The sequence below is a fragment of the Colobus angolensis genome, unplaced genomic scaffold, assembly GCF_000951035.1.
Source record: "Colobus angolensis palliatus isolate OR3802 unplaced genomic scaffold, Cang.pa_1.0 Scaffold181, whole genome shotgun sequence".
NCBI lineage: Eukaryota > Metazoa > Chordata > Mammalia > Primates > Cercopithecidae > Colobus > Colobus angolensis.
Window position 1 is genome coordinate 3,623,031 of NW_012114944.1, and position 19,225 is coordinate 3,642,255.

The window sequence follows — 19,225 nt, forward strand, 5'->3', positions numbered from 1 at the left end:
AGCCAGGATGGTCTCGATCTCCTGACCTCGTGATCCGCCCGTCTCGGCCTCCCAAAGTGCTGGGATTACAGGCTTGAGTCACCGTGCCCGGCCTAATTTTGTATTTTTATTAGAGATGGGGTGTCTCCATGTTGGTCAGGCTGGTCTCGAACTCCCAACCTCAGGTGATCCACTCGTCTTGGCCTCTCAATGTGCTGGGATTACAGGCATGAGCCATCGTGCCCAGCCTAAAATCTTTTATTAGCAAACTGTAGCCAGGACAGCCAATATTTCTGGCTTTTGAATTCTACCACAGGTAACCTCCCATGTGAAATTAATACATTTTAACTAAGGTCATAGCCATGGATGCATACAGTGTCTTTTAAAGAGATGATAAGCAGTTTTTGTTTTTGTTTTACAATAATTGGAGTCTCCCCAAAGGTAGTTCAGCAAAAGTAAAAATAAAGACAGGAAATCAGAATCAGTCCATGGGGAAAAAGAATCAATAAATGACAAGAAGTTACACAAATAACAAACCAGAAAGGGCTCACTCCCTAAGCCCCCTAAGCCAAGAATTGAACCTAGGCCACCATTGTCAAATGCCAAAGCCTTAGGACTGAGCTACCGCATTAAGTGTTTTCTATTGTTCTTCCCAGAAGGAAGATTTTGAGCTTGCAAAGTCTTTTAACTACTCAAGATAATTTTTAGGGCTAACTATGACATGAACCCCAAAATTCCTGTCCTCCGGATGGCAGAATCCAAGATAAAGAATCCTCATATGGTCACAAGGTTAAGTTCAAGGACTTAAAACAACATAAGAGAGCAGCTGCATCTGGTATTGGTTTCAGGGACTCACAGAAAAGTTTGTAAGTGACCAGCCTGCTGAACTGGCTTGGACAGTTGGCTTATACGGCTCCTAAGTCCACGTTCCATCCTGTGATGCCCCTCCATTATACAACAACACAGAAAAACAAACTCATAGCACTAAGTACACCAGATTTTCTATAGCCTAAAACTAGTCTCGTAAGTCTTTTTTTCTATTAATCAGACCTTTGCAGAGGAGACAAACAGTGATGTTTACTGTACACACACACACACACACACACACCACACAGAGAGGCCAGAAAAACTTGGTTAGTAAGAAGTTCTTACCCTTTTTTCTGGCATACCAAGTTTCCAGGTTCTCTTTCTCTGCAGCTTCCAGAAGAACGGAGCAGCCTTTGATCACTCTGCTTACGATGCTATAGCTGTGGGGGCCAAGCCTCACTACAAAATAAATAAATAAATAAAAATCATCCTTTTCTGTTTTATGGAACCATAGGCAAAGCTTCGCAACTTTTTAAGATGCTGCCCAACAGGCTGCATGGGGAACCGAATTAACATTTTCCATCTCAGCTGAAGCAAAATACACATAGCAAAACAGATACTACACCTCAGTCGGCACCCGGTATCAACCTAGCAAGGCTCAAACTGTCTCTCTTTGGTCTCTATCATCTTTGATCCATTCAAGGTGGGGAGGGATGGCATCAATGAGTAGTCTCAGGGCAAGGCGAAGAGCAGACAGTTACCCCTTAAGAGTCAGGCCTGTTAAGCTTTCTTTTCAGAGCTCACTGACTGTGACCGTATTTACAGAGGGGTCTCTGAGTTAGGCCTGCTGGACTTGCATCAGAAATTCCTGCAGAGATCCCCTCCACATATACAAACACACACACAAAGACAAGACGGACAGAAGGTTTTCCAAACCAAGATCCCTAACCAAGAATTCCAAGAGTACTCCTTCCAAACTATCCTCCTATTCTCTGTCTGAGAAATCTCCCCGAAATCCTACTGATTGAAGAGAAGTCCAGAACCAAGACTCTTCCTACTAATTAGGGAGAGCCAACCAAGACCCCTGAAGAAGCTGAACCAACTGGGAGAAGGAAAGGGGTGTTGGCAGCGCCTAGAATACTCACCAAATCAGACACCCATGGCTATAGCTGCAGACACTCCACGACGGGGCTACAAACAGACACTGTGATAAGGTTACAGTTACAGGCACCCCATGGTGGAGCTACAGACAGATACCTCGCCATGGAGCTCTAGTTATGGGACATCTCCCCAGGACAATTTCTCTATTGCAAAGTCTACTCCATACACGTTGGGCTAGTAGTGCCCTGCCAATAGAGAAGAAGCCAGAGTCAGCCCCAGATCCATCGCCAGAGGGGGTGTACAGAATCAGGGGCAGGTAGCACAAGGGCAACCCTGAATGAGCCCCCAAATTTTTAACTGCTCAACTGGTTCGCCATGCCCACTACCTACACAGAGCTAATTGATCAAGATAGGGAAATTGCAATAGAGAGAGTAACTCATGCAGAGCCAGCTGTGCAGGAGACAAGTTTTATTATCACTCAAATCAATTTCCCCTAGCACTCGGGGATCAGAGGTTTTGGGGTTTTTTTGTTCATTTGTTTTGAGATGGAGTTTTTGCTCTTGTTGCCCAGACTGGAGTGCAATGGCATAATCTCAGCTCACTGCAACCTTCGCCTCCCAGGTTTAAGTGATTCTCCTACCTCAGCCTCCCAAGTAGCTGGGATTATAGGCATGCACCACCATACCTGGCTAATTTTGTATTTTTAGCAGAGACATGGTTTTACCATGTTGGCCAGGCTGGTCTTGAACTCCTGACCTCAGGTGATCCACCCACCTCAGCCTCCCAAAGTGCTGGGATTACATTTGTGAGCCACGATGCCCCACCTTGGAGATCAGAGTGTTTAAGGATAATTTGGTGGGTTAAGAGAGACCAGTATGTCAGGAGTGCTGATTGGTTGTGTCGGAGATAAAATCATAGAAAGGCAGAGCTGTCTTCTTGCACCAAGTCAGTTCCTGGGTGGGGGCCACAAGATCAGATGTACCAGTTTATCAGTCTGATCGTGCCAGCTGATGCATCAAGTGCAGTGTCTGCAAAATATCTCAAGCACTTATCTTAGGTTTTATAATAGTGATGTTATCCCCAGGAGCAATTTGGGGAGGGTTGGACTCTTGTAGCCTCCAGCTGCACGACTCCCACATTTCTAATCTTGTGGCTAATTTGTTAGTCCTACAAAGGCAGTCTAGTCTCCAGACAAGGAGGAGGTTTATTTTGGGAAATAACTGTTATCTTCTTTTATATTTATTTATTTATTTATTTTTGAGACAGAGTCTTGCAGTGTCACCAGGCTGGAGTGCAGTGGTGTGATCTGGGCTCACTGAAACCTCCACCTCCCGGGTTCAAGCGATTCTCCTGCCTCAGTCTCTTCAGTAGCTGGGATTACAAGCATGCACCACTATGCCCAGCTAATTTTTTTTGTAGTTTTAGCAGAGACGGGGGTTCTCCATATTGGTCAGGCTGGTCTCGAACTCCCGACCTATGGTGATCTGCCTGCCTTGGCCTCGGAAAGTGCTGGGATTATAGGCGTGAGCCACTGCGCCCGGCCAGGTGAGTGAATTTTAAGAGCCCGGGGCTGGGAGGCCCGGGTCCTAGTCCCAGCTCTGCTCTGGCTTTCTGGATGGCTTTGGACAAGCCAGTGCAACTTCTCGAACCTGTTGCCTCTCATATAATAGGGACCTCCGCCACTTCTTGAAAACTTACTACAAGCCAAGGATTGTGATCAGGGGTTTCTATACATCATCTCACAGTTCTATTTCATTTTTTTTGCTTCAGAGAGAAAGAAAACGCTCAGGAAGACTGAGTAACGTAAATATGAGGAGGAGCTGGTGAGTGGCATAAGCTGGACTCCATCCAGCGCCCTGATTCTAACTCTAGCAACCCTGGTTTTTCCATTACACCATAGGACGCGGTCTCCCCATTCCCCTGAGAGCTGGACATAGACTATGCCCTGCGCAGGCAGCCGTCCGCCTCCTGCAGGGAATGCTTGCTCCTGGGTGTACACACGGAACCCACGACGGCCCGAGACCACGCTCTGGGGAAGCCTAGCACAGGAGAGGGGCGCGGAGCTTCCTCGCCCAGCTCCGCCGCCCTTCCCGCGAGAGGCCCCGCCCCCCGCCCTGATTGGCTATCGGGAGCGACGCGGGGCCTAGGGGATTGGCTGCGCGGCGGCCGCGGGCTGACGTGGCGGGCAGGCGTGTGGGTCTTGTAGCGCTGCTCACAGAACAGAGTAGAGGCGGTGGCGGCGGCGGCCGAACCCAGAGTGACAGTGAGGCGCCGGACACCGAGCCGCCGCAATGCCGCTGGAGCTGGAGCTGTGTCCCGGGCGCTGGGTGGGCGGGCAACACCCGTGCTTCATTATTGCCGAGATCGGCCAGAACCACCAGGGCGACCTGGACGTGGCCAAGCGCATGATCCGCATGGCCAAGGTGAGGCGGGAGCTCCCGGGACCCGGGATCCGGGCGCCGGGCGCCGGGCGGGGCGGGGCCGTGGGGAGCCAGGGCCACACGGCTTCCCCAGCTGGGTACCCTGGTCCGGCCTCCTCCCGCCTGCCAGTTCCGTTTTCGGAATCCTTCGGATCCCTCTTCCTCACCCCGTCCGCCACCCTCCTGACCTTTCTGCATTACAGCAGCTGCCTCCTAACCCCCACCTTTTTCCTCCCCGTTCTGGTGCCAGAATAATCTTTCTAAAACTCAGACTTGATCAGACCATTACCCCTGCCTGGCACCTTCTGAGGCTCCCTCCTGCCCGCTGGTAGAGTGGAAACCATTTAACATAGCCTTCAAGATTTTAATTACTGGGCCCCTTCCAGCCCGTCGTAATTCTTCTCTGACATTCTTCAGCGGCACAGAGTTACTTTCAGGAATGACAGTTACTGGAAGTTGCTGTGGTCTCTTCTCACCCGCCATTCCCTGTATGTGGAATATGAAGTGGTTAAAAGCCAGGGCTATGAGTTCAAATCTCGACTCCACCACTACTAGCTGTGTGAACGTGGGCTGGTTACTTAGCCTCCGTGAACCGTTTCCCCATTTGAAAGCGAGGCTGGATAATAACAGTTCTTTCCGCATGGAGTTGTTATGGGGATCAAATGAGATTCTCAGAGCTCTGAGCCCAGCACTTGGCACACAGGAGTCGGTAAATGCGAGCTATTAGTGATACGATGTTTATAGCTTTCCGTGCTCCCTCTTCTCTTGGGACTGCCATATTCTTCATTATGACCCCAGCCCCTAGCATAAGGCCTGGGCTGCACTATGATTCTTTGGTTTAGAGGTTGCTCACCCCGTCTTTCCTTTCCCTTCATCAATGCTGCTCAAATGATTTTGTATCATTTGTGACAGGTTCTTTCAATGTTTATTTATTTGTCTGTCTTAGAGATAGGGTCTTGCTCTGTCACTCAGGTTTTCTCTTATTGTTCTTTCTTTCTTTTTTGAGACAGGGTCTCTCTGTATCACCCAGACTGCAGTGCAGTAGCATGATCCCGGCTCACTGCAACCTCTGCCTCCCGGACTTAAGTGATTCTCCCACCTCAGCCTCCCGAGTAGCTGGGACCCACAGGCGTGAACCACCATGCCGGCCTAATTTTGTTGTAGAGATGGGGTTTGGCCATGTTGCCCAGGCTGGTCTCAAACTCCTGAGCTCAAGCGATCTGCCCGCCTTGGCCCCCCAAAGTGCTGGGATTACAGGTGTGAGCCACCACCCTCGGCCCTTACTGTTCCTTCGGGACTGATTTTATGGAAACCTAACCACTGAATCATAAAAATACTTTACAAAAGTAACACTGCTAACATTTTTTGAGTGCTTACTCTACCAGATACTAAGCTAAATGCTGTACATGCACCATCTTATTTAATTTTTACAACAACCCAATGCCATGATGCTGCCAATTTCATTTTAAAGGCTAAGAGAAAATAAGTGACTTAGGCAAGGGCACATAGCTAGTATAATAAATACAGTAAGAGGTTTTTCAGTTTTTACTCCTAAGCCACAGGGCTCCAGCCTTTCTTATGCAACATTGTTTTCTAGAGGGAAGTTCCCACTCTTAATTTGAAGGGGCAGCCTGTTTTTCCTCTTGGAATGCTAAAGTTGTAAAAATATCTGGAGATACTGAAAAATACCTGGAGATATTGAAGCCATAGAAACAAAGCTATACCGACCAGGTGCAGTGGCTGATTCCTGTAATCCCATGACTTTGGGAGGCTGAGGAAGGCAGATTGCTTGAGCTCAGGAGTTCGAGACCAGCCTGGGGCACATGGCAAGACCTTGTCTCTAATTCCATTGAGCTGGAATCTAGGTGGCTGCAGCCTTTAGGAAAGGGATCTCGTCAGCTTTGCTAGAGACACTGCAACTTTAGTCAGGTTAGTCTGGGCCTTGGGATCTTTATCTAGACAATGAGAGCTCTGTTGCCCAAGGTCACTTTCAGTTCTAATGTTCTTCGAACTTTCCAGCATCAAGTCCTGACCTTACCATCTTATGATTTGTCCAAGAGCAAGAATAGTGATCTCAGCACTGACATTTCTGGACCCAAGAAGTTTTTAATAGCATGAATACCTCTGTGTCTACAGAAATGGCAGTGAGACGGGACTTTAGTGGGTTTTAATTATTCTTTTTCTTGAGTAGGTTGTTTTTGTTTGAAACAGAGTCTCACTCTGTTGTTCAGGCTGGAGTGCAGTGGCACCATCATAGCTCATTGCTGCTTCAACTTCTGGGGATCAAGCGATCCTCCCATCTCAGCCTCCTGAGTAGCTGGGACTACAGGCATATACCATCACACCTGGCTGATTTTTACGTTTTTTGTAGAGACAGGGTCTTACTATGTTGCCCAGGCTGGTCTTGAACTCCTGGGTTCAAGCAATCCTCCCACCTTGGCCTGTCATAAAGTGTTTGGATTACAGGCATGGGCCACTGTGCCTGACCTCTTGAGTGTTTTGTGTTTTTTTTTTTGAGACGGAGTCTTGCTCTGTCACCCAGGCTGGAGTGCAGTGGCCGGATCTCAGCTCACTGCAAGCTCCGCCTCCCGGGTTTACGCCATTCTCCTGCCTCAGCCTCCCGAGTAGCTGGGACTACAGGCACCTGTCACCTCGCCCGGCTAGTTTTTTGTATTTTTTTAGTAGAGACGGTGTTTCACTGTGTTAGCCAGGATGGTCTCGATCTCCAGACCTCGTGATCCGCCCGTCTCGGCCTCCCAAAGTGCTGGGATTACAGGCTTGAGCCACCGCGGCCGGCCGTGTGTGTGTGTGGGTGTGTGTGTGTGTGTGTTTTAATAGCTTTTATAGTCAAACAATCCAGCTTTTACATTATTGTCTCTGCTCAGTAGAAGTCACCTAGGGGCTGGGGCATTTTTGTTTTGTTTTTCTGCTTTTCGACATGTAACCTGTTCAAAGAAAATGTCATGGAGAAAAGTGCCAGTACAAAGCAGCTAAAAGCAGAGTTGCTATTGTTGAAATCAGAGAAAGAGGCACAGGGCACTGTCCCTGGATTTTCTTGTCCCTAAGAGGGCCTCATTAGAACAGTTTCGTCCTGCTTTTGGGCAGTTTGGGCTATATATAGCAGTTTGGGCTATATAAAAGCAGTTAGCCCAAACTGCTTTTATATAGATGGAGAAACTGAGTCCAGAGCTGGGAAGTGACTTACCTAAGAGTTAGGGTCAAAGTTAAAACAGAATCGCCGGGCGCGGTGGCTCACGCCTGTAATCCCAGCACTTTGGGAGGCTGAGGCGGGCGGATCACCAGAGGTCAGGAGTCCAAGACCAGCCTGACCAACGTGGAGAAACCCTGTCTCTACTAAAAATACAAAATTAACCGGGCATGGTGGTGCATGCCTGTAATCCCCAGCTTCTCGGGAGGCTGAGGCAGTAGAATCGCTTGAACCCGGGAGGCAGAAGTTGTGGTGAGCCGAGATCACGCCATTGCACTCCAGTATGGGCAACAAGAGCGAAAACTCCGTCAAAAAAAAAAAAAATTAAGCCAGAATCTTTCTTCACTAAATTCTCGTCCAATGCTGATTTTACTATTCTTTGCTGAGTTATATAACTTTAAATCTTCCTTAATTTTTTGATCCAGTATTTTTAATATTTACAATGCAAAACAAAGGAAAAAAACCCCATTTTTTTTCTTTTGGCATGTTAAGAGAAAAAAATAGGGGGGGGTCTCCCATCTCCAAACAACCTTTTCTTCCTTTCAGACTTTCTTGCCTTTTCTGTTCCTCTTCCTTGGAGGTCCTTAAAGTCTCTGTCAATCTATGCTGTTTTTAAAGATGGTGATGTAGGCTGGGTGTGGTGGCTCACATCTGTAATCCCAGCACTTTGGGAGGCCAAGGCGGGTGGATCACCTGAGGTCAGGAGTTCAAGACCAGCCTGGCCAACGTGGCAAAATGCTGTCTCTACTAAAAACAACAAAAATTAGCCGGGCATCATGGTGGGCACCTGTAATCCTAGCTACTTGGGAGACTGAGGCAGGAGAATGGTTTGAACTCGGGAAGCATTGGTTGTAGTGAGCGGAGATCACGCCTTTTGCACTCCAGCCTGGATGAAAGAGAGAAACTCTGTCTCTAAATAAATAAATAAATAAAGATGGTGATGTCACAGCAGTTGCCCCAGAATTTTTTTTTTTTTTTTTTTGAGAATCTGCGACAGTCACTGAAAGGTGTCCTAATGTGTGTTGTAGGAGTGTGGGGCTGATTGTGCCAAGTTCCAGAAGAGTGAACTAGAATTCAAGTTTAATCGGAAAGCCTTGGAGAGGCCATACACCTCAAAGCATTCCTGGGGGAAGACGTACGGGGAGCACAAACGACATCTGGAGTTCAACCATGACCAGTACAGGGAGCTGCAGAGGTACGCTGAGGAAGTTGGGATCTTCTTCACTGCCTCTGGCATGGATGAGGTGAGTCCTCTCCTGCTCTGTCATTTGTCACTTTAGCAGATCAAGGGTCAGCAGGCAGCCTGGTGACTTCTGGCTTAGGGCCAGCTCCAGCCCTTGCTCATCTTTTCTGTTCCCAACTACTGGAGAGGCTAGCAGGCGCCAAAGCCCAGTGACAATCTGTGGGAAGGATGCCATTGTTTTAAAAACAAGCTGTCTCTGGCCAGGCGCAGTGACTCATGCCTGTAATCCCAGCACTTTGGGAGACCGAGGGGAATGGCTCACCTGAGGTCAGGAGTTCGAGACCAGCCTGGCCAACATGGTGAAACCTTGTCTCTACTAAAAATACAAAAATTAGCTGGGCATGGTGGTGCGTGCCTCCCAGTTACTTGGGAGGCTGAGGCAGGAGAATCACTTGAACCTGAGAGGTGAAGGTTGCAGTGAGCCGAGATTATGCCACTGTGCTCCAGCCTGGGCAACAGAGCAAGACTCCATTTCAAATTAAAAAAAAAAAAAACGCCAGGCGTGGTGTCTCACACCTGTAATCCCAGCACTTTGGGAGGCCAAGGTGGGCAGGTCACAAGGTCAAGAGATCGAGACCATCCTGGCCAACATGGTGAAACCCTTTCTCTATTAAAATACAAAGTATTAGCGGGGTGTGGTGGCGCGCATCTGTAGTCCCAGCTACTTGAGAGGCTGAGGCAGGAGAATCACTTGAACCTGGGAGGTGAAGGTTTCAGTGAGCCGAGATCACACCACTGCACTCCAGCCTGGTGATAGAGCAAGACTCTGTCTCTAAATAAATAAATAAATAAATAATAACAACAATAGCAAGTTGTCTCTGGAAGTAGGGGTCAGCCACACTGGAATCCCAGAGTCCCTCCAAGCTGTAGGGACACCCCCGCTGGGCCAGGTTTCTCCAAGTAGAAAATGGTCTGGAAACCAGGGGCTGGGTGCGGTGGCTCACACCTATAATCCCAGAGCTTTGGGAGGCTGAGCTGGAAGGATTGCTTGAGGCCACGAGCTTAAGACCAGTGTGGGGAACATAGGGAGACCCTATCTCTACAAAAAATACAAAAATTAGCCAGGCATGGTGGCTGTACTCCTGTAGTCTGGGAGGCTGAGTATTGCTTGATCCCATGTATTTGAGACTGCAGTAAGCCACGATTGGACCACTACACGCCAACCTGGGTGATAGAGCAAGATCCTGTCTCTTAAAAAAAAAAAAAATAGAGCAGGAAACCACAATTCTGGAGTCTGCCCCTTGCTTACTAGCATTGACTGACTTGAGAGGGGGGACACTGGCACTGTCCAGAAGGGAATGGCTTATAGGATGGTCACCGGTGGTTTTTGGCTTGGCCAAAACCAAGCTGGTGCCAGGTCTCGGGTCCCGTCTGCTCTGTGACCTGCCTCCTTAGAATTCCTTCATGTGTTCTTTTAAATGTAAAAAAATTTTAGTTGTAAAAATAATATTACAGAAAGTTTCGAAAACAAGAAAAAGGGGAAAAAACTGATCCATAATCCCTCTATAGCAGTTCTTTTTACATATTTCCTCCTGAAGCCTTTTTATATGCTTGTTTTGTTGGCTGCTGGTACTATTTAGTGAACACTGAGTTCTGTGCTTGCTTGTTTCAGTTAACATTATAGCACGAACTTTTACCCCACCTTATGCTTAAATATTTTAATAGCAACGTAATACTTCTTTTGGAGCATGTACTATACTGTACCTAATCATTCCTCTACTTTTGGACATGGAAGTTATTTCAGGTTTTTTTTTTTTTTTGAGACAGAGTCTCAAAAAAACTGGGGGAAGAGTATATAGGATTTCTCTGTGTTCTTTCTTACAGCTGCATGTGAATCTACCATTATCTCAAAATCAAAGTTTAAAATTAAAAAAAGAAAAGTTTCCTCAGTTTAATGTAATTTAATTTTTTTTGAGATGGAGTCTCACTCTGTCACCCAGACTAGAGTGCAGTGGCATGATCTCGGCTCACTGTGACCTCCGCTTCCCAGGTTGAAGTGATTCTCCTGTCTCAACCTCCTGAGTAGGCATGCACCAACACACCTGGCTAATTTTTTTTGGTATTTTTAGTGGAGATGGGGTTTCACCATGTTAGCCAGGCTGATCTCAAACTCCTGACCTCAGGCAATCCACCCATCCCAGCCTCCCAAAGTGCTGGGATTACAGGTGTGAGCCACTGTGCCCAGCCCAGTTTTATTTTTTGTTGTTGTTTGTTTGTTTTGAGACAGGGTCTCACTCTGTCTCCCAGGCTGGAGTGGAGTGGCACGATTGCAGCTCACTGCAACCTCCGCCTCCCAGGTTCAAACAATTCTCATGGCTCCGCCTCCCGAGTAGCTGGGATTACAGGCACCTGCTACCACACTCAGCTAATTTTTGTATTTTTAGTAGAGATGGGGTTTCACCATGTTGGCCAGGCTGGTCTCGAACTTTTGACCTCAGGTTATCCGCCCGCCTCAGCCTTCCAGAGTGCTGGGAGGCAGCAGATCTGATGCCTAGAGCAGTGTGCTTTCCATAGTCCTGCAGCTGCTGCTGCCTGACTGGCAGCCCAGACTTCCCAGAGCGTAGATTCCCACTGTGAATGCCTGAAAGCTCAGCAGAGTCTCTGCATGCACCACGCTCGGTACCGGTTCAAGACTGAAGTTGACTGGAGAGTCTCTGGGCCCAGGAGCTGCCTTGGGAGTAAGAGGATAGATGTTTTTTTTTTTAAATTAGATAAAAAGCTTACTTAGATATATTGCTGATCTTCCATTAATTATTGCCCTGCAGCCTGGGGCAGGGGCCTCACTCTGCATCCAGTTTCAAATCTGAGACCTGGGTTTGCGCAAATTCAGTTTGAACTGGTGACATAGCAGTCTCCATTCAGAAAGGAATAGGTCTGCTATTGTCTATCAACAACAGAACCAAAGGGACATTGTTGTATTAATTCTTCTGGGCGTACTCACGGCCTGGGGAGAGTTTCTGAGATTGTATGTGGCGTCCTCTAAAGAAACAGGATTGTTTTTCAACAGACTAATCACAATGTTTAGCTTCTGGTTAAATAATATTATTCTTTTAAAGTATTGGTCACTCCTGGTGCTTTTTTTTTTTTTTTTTGAGACAGAGTTTCATTCTTGTTGCCCAGGCTGGAGTGCAATGGTGCAATCACGTCTCAATGGTGCAACCTCTGCCTCCTGGGTTCAAGCAATTCTGCTTCAGCCTCCTAAGTAGATGGGATTACAGGTGCTCACCACCATGCCCCGCTAATTTTTTTTTTTTTTTTGTATTTTTAGTAGAGAGGGGGTTTCACCATGTTGGCCAGGCTGGTCTTGAACTCCTGACCTCAGGTGATCCACCCTCCTTTGCCTCCCAAAGTGTTAGGATTACAGGTGTTAGCCACCACATCCAGCTGCCTTTTCCCCCCCCCCCCCCGGAGACAGGGTGATACGGTTTGGCTGTGTCTCCACTGAAATCTCAACTTCAATTGTATCTCCCAGAATTCCCACGTGTTGTGGGAGGGACTCAAAGGGAGGTAATTGAATCATGGGGTCTGCTCTTTCCCATGCTATTCTTGTGATAGTGAGTAAGTCTCATGAGATCTGATGGGCTTATCAGGGGTTTCTGCTTTTGCTTCTTTCTCATTTTCTCTTGCTGCTGCCATGTAAGAAGTACCTTTTGCCTCCCACCATGATTCTGAGACCTCCCCAACCATGTGAAACTGTTAAGTCCAATTACAGCATACAGCCTTCCCCAGAGTAATCACTTTGAGAAGCACTTTCATTTGGAGGACTAAGTCCTAACCTGTTTGTTAAAAATAATTAGGCTTAGTAGTTTTGTCATCCCTCCTCCTCCTTAGTTGCTTCCCCAGGACACAGTTTTCCTAAAACTTGACCTTACCTAGTGTTGAATCCATAGTAGGGAGAAATGTTATGTGGGCATTTCATTGCGCTGACAATTAAAAACAATAATAACCAATCAGAGTAATGAGAAGTATATGAAGGCGGTTTCCAAAGTGTGGTTCGGGAACCCCTGGGGGATTCATGAGCCCTTTCAGGAGGTCCACAAAGGCAAAACTATTTCCATAATGATACTCAAATGTTATTTGTCCTTTCCATTGTCATTCTCACAAGTATATAGTGGAGTTTTCCAGAGGCTAGGTGATGTGTGATGACATCATTCCTTTGGCAGCGGCTCACCTAATGGAAGGTGTGTTGCGTGTTCTTTTTTTAAAGAACAGTTTTATTGACACACCATCCAATTCACCCAGTCGAGAATACAATTCAGTGGTGTTTAGTAATATTTACAGAGTCGTGCAACCATTAACACAATTACCGTTAGAACATTTTTTATGACCCCCAAAAGAAAAGCTACCCATTAGCAGCACTCCTCAGCTGCCCCAATTCTCCCAGGCCTAGGCAATGACTTACTGGGTTTTTTTTTTTTTTTTTTTTTTTGAGACAGAGTCTCACTCTGTTGCCCAGGCTGGAGTGCAGTGGCGAGATCTCGGCTCACTGCAATCTCCACCTCTCAGGTTCAAGCAATTCTCCTGCCTCAGCCTCCCAAGTAACTGGGATTACAGGCATACACCACCCTGCCCAGCTAATTTTTATATTTTTAGTAGAGACAGGGTTTCACCATGTTGGCCAGGCTGGTCTTGAACTCCTGACCTCATGTGATCCACTTGCCTTGGCCTCCAAAAGTGCTGGGATTATAGGTGTGAGACACTGTGTCCGGCCTCAAATTTTTATCTCTATAAATTTGCCTATTCTGGATATTGCATATAAATAGAATCATACAATATATGAGTCTGACTCATATAACATTTCATATAACTTTCATATAACATTGTGTTTTCATTTATGTTGTAGCATATATCAGTACTTTTTTTTTTGCTAACTCATAATTCAATTTTATGGCTATACCACATTTTATTGACCCTTTTGTCAGTTGGTGGACACTTGGGTTGTTTCTACTCTGGCTATTATCTTTGGCTATTAAGAACAATGCTGCTATGAGCTTTTATGTACAGGTTTTATATGGACATGTTTTCATTTCTCTTCATTCTCATACATATGAGTGGAATTGCTGGGTTACCTGGTAACTCTATGTTTAACTTTTTTGAGGAACTGCCAGACTGTTTGCCAAAGCGGCTGCACCATTCCCATCAGCAGGATTTGATGGTGCCAGTTGCTTCACATCCTTATCATTTGTTATTACCTCCTGATTCTAGCCATCCTAGTGGATGTGACATGGTGTCTCATTGTGGTTGTGATGTGCATTTCTCTGATGCATCTTTTCATATGCCTGTTCGTCATCTGCGTATCTTCTTTGGAAGAATGTTTATTCAGATCCTTTGTCAGTTTTAAAAATTGGATTATTTTTCTTTATATATTCTTTTGCAATTTATTTTTTCATGTATATCCTTCCAATGAATTGTCTTTATATATTTTAAGTACAAGTCCTCAAGTCCTTTATCAGATAAATGATTGTAAAAACCTTTAGTCTTTGGGTTGTCTTTTCCACTTTCTTTTCTTTCTTTCCTTTTTTTTTTTGAGACAGGGTCTTTGTTGCCCAGGCTGGAGTGCAGAGTGGTGCAATATCGGCTTACTGTAACCCTGGCCTCCTGAGCTCAAGCAATCTTCCCACCTCAGCCTCCTAAGTAGCCAGGACTATAGGCAATGTGACACCAGACTCAGCTAATTTTTGTATTTTTGGTAGAGACAAGGTCTCAGTATGTTACCCAGGCTGGTCTCAAACTCCTGAGCTCAAGCGAACAGCCTACCTTGGCCTCCCAAAGTGCTGGGATTATAGGCATGAGCCACCATGCCTGGCCCTTTTTCACTTTCTTGATAGTGTCCTCTGAATTACAAACATCTTTAATTTTGATGATGTCCAAATTATCTATTTTTTCTTCTGTGTTTGTCTATTTATGTGGTTTAAAAATTTCTCATTTATTTTTATTTTTGAGACAGGGTAACACTTTGTCACCCAGACTAGAGTGCAGTGGTGTAATCTCAGCTCACTGCAACCTCCAACTCCCAGGTTCAAGTGATTCTCGTGCCTCAGCCTCCCAAGTAGCTGGGATTACAGGTGCATAACACCATGCCCAGCTAATTTTTTTTTTTTTTAAATCTTTTGGTAGAGACGGAGTTTCACCTTGTTGGCCAGGCTGGTCTTGAACTCCTGACCTCAAGTGATCTGCCTGCCTTGGCCTCCCAAATGCTAGGATTACAGGTATCAGCCCCCTTGCCCAGCCAATTTTAGCTTTTTTTTTCCCTTTATTTCTCAGTTTTAAACCACAATGTGATATCACTGCACAGCTGTCAGTATGGTTAAAGTAAAAAGTGGTTGACTGGATGCAGTGGCTCACTCCTGAAATCCCAGTACTTTGGGAAGCTGAGTTAGGAGGATCGCTTGAGGCCAGGAGTTCAAGACCAGCCTGGGCAACAATAGCAAGACCCCATCTGTTAAAAAAATAAATAAATAAAAGCCAGGCATTGTGGTGTGTGCCTGTAGCCTCAGCTACTTGGGAGGCTGAGGCAGGAGGCTTCCTTGAACCCAGGAGCTTGAGGCTGTGGTGAGCCATGATTGCACCACTGAACTCCAGACTCCAGCCTTGGCAACAGAGTGAGATCCTGTGTTTAAAAAAAAAAAAAAGTGGTAACACCACATGGTGTCAAGGATACAAAGAAAATACGTCATTCATATATTGGTGGTGGGAATGTAGAATGATCCAGTCACTCTAGAAAACAGTATGGCAGTTTCATTCCTTCTTTTTTAAACAGCTTTATTGGGACATAATTCATATACTGTACAATTCAGCCACTTAAAGTAGACTGGGAGTTTCTTATAAAGCTAGATAATGTGTTTATCATATGATCCACCAGTTGTCATTTGGTAATTTATCCCCAAAGAAATGAAAACTTAACATTCATACAAAAACCTGTATGTGAGTGTCATTACAACTTTCATTCTTAGTAGCTCAAAACTAGAACAAGCAAAATGTTCTTCAGCGGGTGAATGGTGAAACAAACTGTAGTACATGCGTACCATAGAATATTACTCAGCAATCAAAAGGAATGAACTATTTTTTCTTTTCTTTTTTTTTTTTTTGAGACGGAGTCTCACTCTATCGCCCAGGCTGGAGTGCAGTGGCACAATCTCGGCTCACTGCAACCTCCGCTACCCAGGTTCAAGCGATTGTCCTTCCTCAGCCTCCTGAGTAGCAGGGATTATAGGCACATGCCACTGCGCCCAGCTAATTTTTGTATTTTTTGTAGAGATGGGGTTTCATCATCTTGGCCAGGCTGGTCTCAAACTCCTGACCTCATGATCTACCCACATCGGCCTCCCAAAGTGCTGGGATTACAGGCGTGAGCCACCACGCCCAGCCAGGAATGAACTATTATTGATGCATGCAGCAGCCTGGATGCATCTCAAGGATATGATGCTGAGTGAGAAAGCAGCATACACAGAAGGGTGCATACTGTACGATTCTGCTTCCATGACATTCTGGAAATAAAAGAATTATGAGAATGGAGAACAGATGAGTGGTTGCCAAAGGTTAGTAAGGGGAAGGGGATGTGGTTATAAAGGGGTGACGTGAAGGATCCTTGTAGCAGTGGCATCATGGTACCTTCTGTATGGTGACCGTGGCAGTGGTCACATGAATCTGTGCATGGGATAAAATTGCATAGAATTAAATATAGGCATACAGAAATGTACATGTAGAAATGGTGAAATCTGAGTAAGATTGGTGGACTTTGTCAACGTCATTCACCCAGTCATGATATTGTACTATAGTTTTACAAGACATTACCATTGGGGGAAGAGTATATAGTATCTCTCTGTATTCTTTCTTACAGCTGCAAGTGAATCTACCATTATCTCAAAATTCAACGTTTAAAATTAAGAAAAGATTCCTCAATTTTATTTTATTTTATTTTTTGAGACGGAGTCTCGCTGTCACCCAGGCTGGAGTGTAGTGGCACAATTGTGGCTCACTGTAACCTTCGTCTCTCAGGTTCAAGCAGTTCTCCTGCTTTAGCCTCCCAAGTTACTGGGACTTCAGGCATGTGCCACCATGCCCAGCTAATTTTTGCATTTTTAGTAGAGACAGGGTTTCACCATGTTGACCAGGCTGGTCTTGAACTCCTGACCTCAGGTGATCTGCCCGCCTCGGCCTCCCAGAGTGCTGGGATTGCAGGTGTGAGCCACCATGCCCAGCTTTAATTTAAAAATTTTTTTTTTTTTTTGAGACGGAGTTTCGCTCTGTCGCCCAGGCTGGAGTGCAGTGGCCGGATCTCAGCTCACTGCAAGCTCTGCCTCCAGGGTTTATGCCATTCTCCTGCCTCAGCCTCCCGAGTAGCTGGGACCACAGGCGCCCGCCACCTCGCCCGGCTAGTTTTTTGTATTTTTTAGTAGAGACGGGGTTTCACCGCGTTAGCCAGGATGGTCTCGATCTCCTGACCTCATGATCCACCCATCTCGGCCTCCCAAAGTGCTGGGATTACAGGCTTGAGCCACCGTGCCCGGCCCAAAATTTTTATTTTATTTATTTCACTCTGTTGGCCAGGCTGGAGCACAATGGCGTGATCTTGGCTCACTGCAACTTCCGCCTCCTGGGTTTAAGAGATTCTTGTGCCTCAGCCTCCTGAGTAGCTGGGATTATAGGTGCCCGCCACCACACCCGAGTAATTTTTGTATTTTTAGTAGAGATGGGGTTTTACCGTTTGGTCAGGCTGGTCTCAAACTCCCGACCTCAGGTGATCCGCCCACTTTGTCCTCCCAAAGTGCTGGGGTTACAAGCATGAGCCACAATTTTAATTTTTTTAATTTTAATTTTTAATTCAGTAAAAATAAACCCACATCAAAAAGAAAAAAAGATCTGTAGACTCTTTAGTAACTTTTTTTCTTTTTTTTTTTTTTTTTTGAGACAGGGTCTTGCTCTGTTGCCCAGGCTGGAGAGTAGTGACACAGTTATAACTCATGGCTCACTGCAGCCTAGACGGCCCAGGCTCAAGCGATCCTCCAGTCTCCTTAGTAGCTGGGACTACAGGTCCACACTACCACGACCAGCTGATTTCTAAATTTTTTGTAGAGACAGGGTCTCCCTATGTTGCCCAGGCTGGTCTTAAACTCCGGGCCTCAAACAGTCTCCCACCTAGGCCTCCCAAAGTGCTAGGATTACAGGTGTAAGCCACTGCATCTGGCCTCCTCAGTAATTTTTAAGAATCTAAAGATGAAAACATTTGGGATCCCATGCTGAATGCTGTTTACACATACCCCAGGTACGTGGTGTGTACCCTGGCTCTATGATGATGGCATGGCTCTATGGTACACACCTCAGCTGTATGGTACATACCCCTGACTGTATGATGCACACCCCAGCTCTATGTAACACATCTCTGCTATGTGGCCCATATGTGGGCTATATGGCCCTGTGGCCAAGTGAATGGACTCTAGGGTCAGATTTTTAAGTTTGAATATGGCTCTGCCTATCATTTCTGGTATATCCATGCGGAGGTTATTTAACTCTTTGTGCCTGTTTTCTTCAGTTGTAAAGTGGGCTTCGTAGCAGAACCCATCTGGGAGGGAAAGTGAAGATTAAATGTGATGGTTAATATAAAGCATAGTATACAATCAGTATTCAGTGAGTGTTAGTTACAATTAAGGAAAGCAACCTGGGCTAAGGGCTGGGACATCTGGGTACTTGGAGGCTGGGACATCTGGGTGCTTGCCCTGACTTTGCCCTTAACTCTCAGTGTGACCTCGGTGAACCCTTTCCCTGCCTGGGCCTCCATTTCCTTTTCTGTGTGTGACCCAGCTGCCATCCAGCGACTCTCCCTCTTCTGATGTCCTGAGTCCGCACAGAACCAGGGAAGATGTCATCAAGGTGACTGGCACCTGGAATGGGGACTTTTCGGCTTCTGTCCACGTTTCCTGGAAACGCAAGCTCCCTGAGCTCCTGGATCCGACCTAGGAGAAAGGTGCCTCCTTGCCCCGTGAGGCTGCCAAGGCGGAGTCGCTTCTTTAGGCTGTGCCCTGCAGGTGGCATCGGTTGAGAACCCGGAGTGGTTGGGTGATAGGGAGGAGTCAGTCTGGTGTTTGTAGCGGGGCTTCCCTCTTTCTTGGTTTTCCTTCCCTCTGCTCCCCAGGCAGCCCATTTGCTTGGTGTCTGGGATGTGTGTTTTAGAGCCAGGCTCTCTGAGCTCAGCTCCTGGTGCTCACACTTTGTGTGGCTTGGGCTCCTCATGTAACCTTGGAGCCGCAGTGGCCGCCCGTCTGTAAAAACAGGATTGTTAAGATGCTCCTGGGGCTATCTGGGGCTATCTGGAGGATTCAGGGAGCTAAGCCCATGGGGTGTCAGCACAGGGCCAGGTCTGCACTCACCCAGCGATGGCTGTTCTGTTGCTCAGAACCCTTTGGAGTTTTTCTGCTTCAGCCTATTTGGGCAGGTAGGTTTCTCTGGACGAGGAATGCTATTTGTCC

The 19,225-nt window shown here is 46.5% G+C and overlaps 2 protein-coding genes across 2 annotated transcripts in view; one reads left to right on the forward strand and one right to left on the reverse strand.

Moving 5' to 3' along the window:
- Positions 1–19,225, forward strand: part of NANS (N-acetylneuraminic acid synthase) — a 40,263-nt gene that overhangs the window by 10,307 nt on the left and 10,731 nt on the right. The window contains exons 2-3 of the mRNA XM_011939482.1: positions 3,789–4,311; positions 8,545–8,760. Coding sequence (XP_011794872.1) covers positions 4,180–4,311; positions 8,545–8,760 — 348 coding nt within the window. The 5' untranslated portion in view covers positions 3,789–4,179. The remainder of the gene's footprint in view (positions 1–3,788; positions 4,312–8,544; positions 8,761–19,225) is intronic.
- Positions 15,871–19,225, reverse strand: part of TRIM14 (tripartite motif containing 14) — a 60,492-nt gene continuing 57,137 nt past the window's right edge. The window contains exon 8 of the mRNA XM_011939481.1: positions 15,871–16,246. The gene's annotated coding sequence lies outside the window, so the exon portion shown is untranslated. The remainder of the gene's footprint in view (positions 16,247–19,225) is intronic.